The sequence below is a fragment of the Ricinus communis genome, chromosome 7, assembly GCF_019578655.1.
Source record: "Ricinus communis isolate WT05 ecotype wild-type chromosome 7, ASM1957865v1, whole genome shotgun sequence".
NCBI classification, from domain to species: domain Eukaryota; kingdom Viridiplantae; phylum Streptophyta; class Magnoliopsida; order Malpighiales; family Euphorbiaceae; genus Ricinus; species Ricinus communis.
Window position 1 is genome coordinate 23,972,196 of NC_063262.1, and position 7,893 is coordinate 23,980,088.

At 35.4% G+C, this 7,893-nt stretch overlaps 1 protein-coding gene across 1 annotated transcript; it reads right to left on the bottom strand.

Moving 5' to 3' along the window:
* Nucleotides 1-2,796: 2,796 nt before the first annotated feature.
* LOC8266715 (mitochondrial import receptor subunit TOM9-2) lies at nucleotides 2,797-3,466 on the bottom strand. The gene has a single exon (XM_015723784.2). It carries the CDS (start codon nucleotides 3,261-3,263, stop codon nucleotides 2,952-2,954), a length of 312 nt encoding a protein of 103 aa, XP_015579270.1. The 5' UTR covers nucleotides 3,264-3,466; the 3' UTR covers nucleotides 2,797-2,951.
* Between the last annotated feature and the right edge of the window lie 4,427 nt (nucleotides 3,467-7,893).

The window sequence follows — 7,893 nt, forward strand, 5'->3', positions numbered from 1 at the left end:
TGATGTGGATAGCAATAAGCTTCCCTGTTTACCTTCTACCATATGGAAAACTCAATTTTTCAAAGGGGATATGAAACATTAACTAATCTAGCACCCAAATAGCCAATTCTTAAATGGAGATATTCCACTTACTACTATTATTATATGCCCAACGACAACTTATGCACGTACTAAACGACAAGCAACCAAAATATTCGATATCGTTTATTAGATTAAACGCATATCCTTCTGTAGCTTGCATAAAAAATAAAAAAAAAAATCAAAATCCAACAAGCTTATATGTAGGGCTGTAAATGAATTGAGCTACTCGCGAGTTACTCGAAGTATTGCTCGAACTTACCAATACTTAACTCGTTTGAGCAAGCTCGTTTATAAGATCACAAGAGGGGTTGTGAATTAGCTCCTACAAAAGCTCAAGAACTAACTCATACACCAACTTATTCATAAGCTTGAGAATTAGTTCGTAAATCAGCTTGTTAGGACCTCAATAATAAGCTTATTTGTAGCTAGATGATATCTTTTGTTTAATATTTGTTTTTAATTAGAAATCTTATTTTTGTTTTATTTAAGAATTAGAACATTCAAAAGCTGGACTCGACTCGACTCAGCTCAGTTGCAACCCTACCTAGCAGCCACCAAAGCCACTGCAATTTAACCTTTCGAGTATAGTGATCATCAGCTGAAAAATTATCAGAGACCATATAACATTACAAGAAAAATGATACAGTAAGCTAGCATTGCTATCAGAATCAGATGGACTGCAATACTGCCTTCATTTCAATATATATAGCCCTCAAAATTCATACGTTTATGATAGTTTAATTTTATTCGCACTGGAAAAATGATTTCATGCCCGTAGTTTTTGATTTGAGGGCTTCATAATAATGGATTTTGTCAAATCTATAAAATTAGAATCAAGGCAGTGTTTGATTTGGGAGAATGTTATGAGGAAATACGAAGTATCCATGGATTGAAATCCATCGTTTGGTCAGGAAAAAGCGGGCAACATCCATAAATTGTTCGGGATCCATCATATGTTGACATCCTCAAAATGGGGATTCTAAAGCCCACCTGGAAGGTGAGTTTTTGCCAAATCCCTGATTGTATTTGTATCCAAAATTTTATTTGTTTCAAAAATACCATTAAATTCTATGGATTTTGCATGTACAAGTAGCAAGGAAGATCTTTAAAATCCATGAGAAAAAAACTACTAAAGTCTAGGTTTCTTAATTCTATAAATTGATCCAAATCCTCTTGATTCCAAATGGATTATTTCAAGCTCTCATGTCTGATATGCAAGCACAATCCATGGAACTTAAGAGTTCTCGGAACAAATTAATTAGGAATGACAAAAAAGATTTTGCAAAATTCAAGGATTTCAACCAAATCTTGCAGAACCGATCGATTGAAAAAATGCTAAAATTTATAGACTTCTCAAAATCACTAATTGAAATCACTCGCCAAACATTACCTAAGTTTTCAATAAAAAATAAGGATTTTGTATAAGCCGAGAAGGTAAACAAGGTTTCAAGACAAAGATTGATTCTGTTAATACTTAGTAAACAGCAGAACATAGAGAAAAGTCACCTTTCAATTCCCTTTTCTTTAGAAATCTCAGCATTTTTGGAGTAACAAGGGAATTTGCTTAAGCATTGAAAAAGGAAATCAAATAGATTTATTATAAAGAAAACCTTACAAAAGCGTTGAAAAAGGAAATCAAACAATTTAGCATTATAAGAAAAACTTTACAAACATTAAAAAGGACATCAAACAGATTTAGCATAATGAGAAAAACTTATGAACCACTTTCAATCAAACATACCGATCTCACTTGAGAATGAAGAAACTCCCATTTCACAATTTTTAAATGTGAATTGATCACTATATCAAAGAAAGAAAAGAAATTTTGGTCAACTGATAATAACTTAAAAACAAGTCTCATTGGTAAAGATTTTCATCTTCAGAGACTTGACAAATCAAGATCATTGCAAGACAGATATTAGAGAAAAAATTGAACATGCAGGGGAGTTAAAAGATAGGAATCTGGACCTCCAAATCTCAATGGATAATTTAAATGCCATAGAAAAAGAAAAAAAGCATACCAGGTCTTGATTTCTATACTTTTTTTTGCAGCCTCTTTCTCTTTCATGTTGGTGCTTCCAAATTGTTACAGATGATTCTTTGTTTTTTTTCAAAGAATGAGCATAATTTTGCTCAGTAAGTCAGAAAACTTTAGCTTAATACGTTAATCTTGTAACATAGTACTTGTACATCTATGATAACCACAGTATTACATACTACTCAGCCACATGTTTCAGACACACTGAAGTCAGTAGAAATTTGAAGCAAGTCTTTTGAGTTTTAATTATTGCTTCTTTATGTAATCTTATCAGCATTGCATTCTAAAGTGAAGACCTAAGCTATTCTGAACAAACAACCTAGAAACTGGAGCAAAAGCTAATAGATTGAAGTATTTTAACCATTAAACCTCAACTTCTGGAAATAGAACAAGAATACTCAGTTTCACCTATACTGAAAATGAAAACATGCTTGTGTTCATAATCCTAACTCAACAAGCTCCAAATTCATATAACCTCAGCTAACTCACACCTCATCTTAAAAAGAAGGTTATCAGTACAGTTACATCAATTTCAATCATATTTGCTAAAATGTATTAAAGTTTCCAATTTACTCAATCATAGGCTAACCTAAAAATTTATTAACTTTCCTAATCAAATGACAAGCAAAATATCTTGTTATTCAAACTAACTAGTATCAACTAAAATCACAGCATCATATCAAAACCGAGGGCCGAAATAGCTGCATCTCAAAAATTACAATTGTTTAACAAACAACACAACAGATCAATTGAAGATTATTAAGTAATTTAACATCCACAACAATAACATCCTAACCTGACCCGAACCACCGGCCTGACCCAGGTTTTTCCTCTACTTTGGGGGCGTTGGGGCACCGAGGAGGCTTTGTTGTTGGAGCTCGAGCTCATTGAATTGCTGCTCGCGATCCATCTCAATAATAAGAGGCACCACAAGAATTAAAAATGTGGTCCCCGCAATCCACGCGGCTTTTCCGGTGCTGCGAAGGAGCTTCTTAGTGACGAAAACGGTGTCGGATGCAGCTCGCTTGCCTTTTGCGACGATTTCCGAGTTTGTTAGTTTGGCGAGGAATGTAGGCTCTGGCTGTGCCTTTGAGGATCGCCTCGCCGGGAGTGATACTCCGCCGCGTCGGGATTGGGAGGCCATGCGGCGTTTATTGCAAGGGTTTGAGCGCTGTTTGTGTTAGGGATTTGTTGGGCGGTTGAGGGTTTGGTATAACAATTAGACGTCGCCGTTTTCATGTAGTGTACAGGTCTCTGTACATTTTCTTTTCAGAGAAGGGCTGCGTACACTTTGTTACATGCCTAAATTCTATGGTTCTAATATAAATTTTCTTTTACAGGAGGCTCTCACATATTGAACAAAATTTTATACATATATATATATAAATTTCGAGATATTGAAAAATCTTTTGACATATATTTCCATTTTAACATATAAAATCTAGATTGTTGTAAATCTATAATATTTAGAATAGTTACTTAATTAATTAATTTTCTAATTAAATAATAATAATAATTATTATTATTTTTAAAAATGTATCATTTTTAATATATTTAAAATATTATATAAATTAATACAATATTTTTTAACCATAAATAATTTTTAGTTTTAAGAAATATGAATCAAAATATAAAATTCGTTTAATATGTATAGTTATTTTAAAACATATAATTTTTATATTTATTATATATTCACTATATTAACTAATAAATTATTTATTTAATTAAATAATAATTCAGAAGCAATTCTTTTGCCCATAATTCATTTATTTTTGTTATCATGTAAGTTAAAAATGATTTCGACAAAAGAAAATTGAATGAATTCAGATTATTAATTTCATTTTTTATTTTATTTCAATAAAAATGTTGATGTTTAGTGCAGTGATTAGTAAGCCACCACCTAATTCACAACCATTCTCTTTGTGTCCTTTTATTTAATTTTCTTTTCATTAAAGCGAAAATTTGACAGAGTTTGATTCATTACCATCTCTTTCAAGCCATACGGTTGCTATTGTTACAAATGAAGGAATAACATTATGTGCATAACCAAAGTAAGCTTAACATAAAAACAACGGAAAGATGACTATTTATACTCTAACATGGAAATAACTATACTACCCTTACAATAAACATTTAATTATAGTGTTTAATATTCCCCCTCAAACTCACGATGCGATAGCAATAAGCATCAAGAGTTTGTCAGATAAAAAACGAAAACGTGAAGCAGTTATACATTTTGTAAATAAGTCCGCAAGCTGTAAGGAAGAAGAAACAAAAGACAATGTCAATGTGCCATTCTGAAGATGATGACGGGTAATATGACAGTCGGTTTCGATATGCTTGGTCCGTTCGTGAAAGACTGAATTGTGTGCAATCTGAATAGCGCTCTTATTATCACAATGTAAAGGAGTTGGTTGCTGCAGAAAGACACCCATATGAGCAAGCAACCATCACAACCAAACTATTTCACAAGTAGTAGAAGCCATAACGCGATATTCAGCCTCCGTTGAGGATCGAGAAATGACGCCCTGCTTCTTACTTTTCCAAGAGATAAGGGAATCACCTAAAAAGATACAAAATCCAGTAGTTGATTTGCAGTCAGTGGGATCACCAGCCCAATCAGCATCAGAGTAAGCACATAACTCTAAAGATGAAGCAGATGAAAGTAGAAGAGTCTGAAACTGAGTGCCGCGGAGGTATCTCAAAATGCGAAGAACAACAGTCTAATGAACTGTAGTAGGAGAAGTAACAAACTGATTAACTATATGAAAACATATGCAATATCAGGACGAGTGATAGTAAGATAAACCAAACTTCCAACAACAGTCTGATACATACTCGGATCCGGCAGTAGAGAACCATCAGAAGTAGAATAACGAGCGTTAAGCTCAATTGGAGTATCAACAGTCTTATTATCATAAAGGCGAGCACGCTCAAAAATATTAGAAATGTACTTAGATTGAGAAAGAAGATACCCTTTTGGAGAAAAAGTAACTTCAATACCCAAGAAGTAACGAAGGGAACCCAAGTCCTTCATAGCAAAACAACGAGTCAGTTCGGACTTTAACAGACTAATCCCGACAACATCATCACCTGTAATAATCATATCATCAACATATAGAGAAAGTAAAATTCGACCAGCCGAAGTACATTTGATAAACAGTGCAGAGTCATGGTGGCTAGGATGAAAACCAAGTGAAGTAATTACAACAGAAAACTTCTCAAACCAAGCACGAGGAGCCTGTTTGAGACCATAAAGAGCCTTTCTAAGTCTGCAAACTTCACCAGGATGATGATCAAGACCAGGAGGAGGGACCATATAAACTTCTTCGTGAAGATCGCCATTCAAAAAGGCATTTTTGACATCCATTTGAGTTATATCCCAACGGCGAACGGAAGCAACAACAATAAGAGTTCGAACTGTAGTCATTTTAGCAACGGGAGCAAAAGTCTCTTCATAATCCATACCATATTCCTCAGAATAACCCTTAGCCACTAAACGAGCTTTATACCTTTCAATAGAACCATCAGACTTAGTTTTAATCTTGTAGACCCAACGAGAACCAATAGCACGTTTACCTGTAGGAAGGAATACTAAATCCCAAGTATGGGTTTGGTGAAGAGCAGTTAACTCCTCAGCCATGGCACGCTGCCAAAGAGGATCAAGAATGGCTTCTTTGAAAGATGAAGGTTCAGAAAGACGATGAATAGAAGCGAGAAAAGAAACAAATGAACTCGAATAACAAGAATAATCAAAATCAGGTGGTTTAGTGGACTTACGATTGCGTACAGGATAACAAGGTACGATAGTATCTGCAGTCTCACGAGATGATTGGGCGGAGTGTATAGTAGAGGAGCCAATAGAGGTGTCAGGAATGTCAGCAGAGGATAGCTCATCAACATCAATAGCAAAAGGGTCAATATGGATAAGATCAGACATAGATATATGGTGAGGACGGTCAGGAATTGCAAAATAAGGAATATGTTCAAGAAAAACAACATGACGAGAAACATATAATTTATGACTGACTGGATCAAAACAACGATACCCTTTTTGACCTGCACCATAACCAAGAAAGACACATATAGTAGATAGAGATGATAGCTTACTGCGTTCAATATGAGGAAGAAGAATAAAACATGTAGAACCAAAAATAAGAAGAGAAGTATAATCTGGCGGACGACCATACAATCTTTCATAGGGAGATAAGCCAGAATTATGAGAAATATGAATTCTGTTAATTAAATGAACAGAAGTAAGAACTCCTTCCCCTCAAAATTCACTAGGAACACTAGTAGACAACAAGAGTGATCGTGCAGTCTTTAGAATATGCCTATGTTTTCTTTCAGCAACTCCATTTTGTTCAGGAGTATCAGTGCAAGAAGTTTGGTAAATTGTACTATCTAAAGCAAGTAGATCCTTATAAGCATGAGAAGTATACTCTCCCCCCAAATCGCATCTAAAACATTTGATAACAACTGAATGTTGGGTTTTCACAAGAGATCAGAACTCATTATAAATGCCAAAAAAGTCTGAACGACGTTTTATAAGATAAACCCAACAATAACGAGTGCAATCATCAATAAAGGATACATAATAGCGAGAATCCCCTTTTGTAGAAACAGGAGAGGGTCCCTATACATCAGAATGAATAAGATCAAAAGGAGTAACAGATATAGTAGTACTTTTAGGAAAAGGCAATGCATTAAACTTGGCTAGTTTACAACCACTTCAATCAGAAATATCATGAGTTTTCAAATTTCCTAAAGCTCCTGTAGAAAGTAAAAATTTTAAACGAGACACAGAGAGATGACCAAGGCGAGAGTGCCATAAATAAAACATAGATGAAGAGGGATTCAAACGAAAGGATGACAAATTCACACCAGGAACAACAGCCGCAGTGTGAGGGGTTTTGAGTTGATCCAATACATAAAGTCCTCCTTCTCTATGGCCGATCCCAATCACTTTCTGAGACTGTAGATCCTGAACAAAACAAGCAGAAGAAGAAAATGAGACTGAGCATCCAATATCACAAATCTGACCAACAGAAGCAAGATTCAAAGCAAGACTAGAAATATGATAGACATTAGACAAAGATAGAGAAGGCGTAATAACCGAACCAACACCTTGCAATGGCATAGGTGTACCATTAGCACTCATAACAGGAACTGAAACTTTAGGGGTTAGAGAAGTAAATGATGATAAATTAGGTGACATATGGTTTAAAGCACCAGAATCTAAAATCCAGGAGGAAGGGGATATACCTGAAGGACTAGATGACAGACATACTTCAGAGGAAGCAGACATGGCATGAGGCCGAGAAGTAAGGAACTGCTGAAACTGCTCAATCAGTGATGGGTTTAAGGAGGAGGTTGACAAGGCATTGTAAGGAGGGGGTAGAAGAGAAGGTCCATTATGGAGAGGCGGTGATCGATACGACCACTGATGAGACTGTTGTTGCTGCTGTTGATGAAACTGTTGTTGTTTTCCTCTGCCCAATTTTGGACACTGAGATTTCCAATGACCTTTTTGCTTGCAGAACCCGCATTCATCACGAGCAACAGATCCATATGGCCTGAATTGAGATTTAGAGTTTGATCGAGGAATCATGGCAAAAACAGATGGAGCAGAAGCTGAAGAAACCTCTTTTACAACCGAGGACTTCAAACGAATTTCTTCAGCCAAAAGTTCACTAACAACAGAATCAACAGAAGGCAGTGGATGACGATGCAGAATAGACCTACGAAGTCCCTTAAACTCATCACGAATGGCC

Coding starts and splice junctions, on each gene's coding strand:
- LOC8266715 (XM_015723784.2), bottom strand. CDS start 3,263: ATGGCCTCCCAATCCCGACGCGGCGGAGTATCACTCCCGGCGAGGCGA.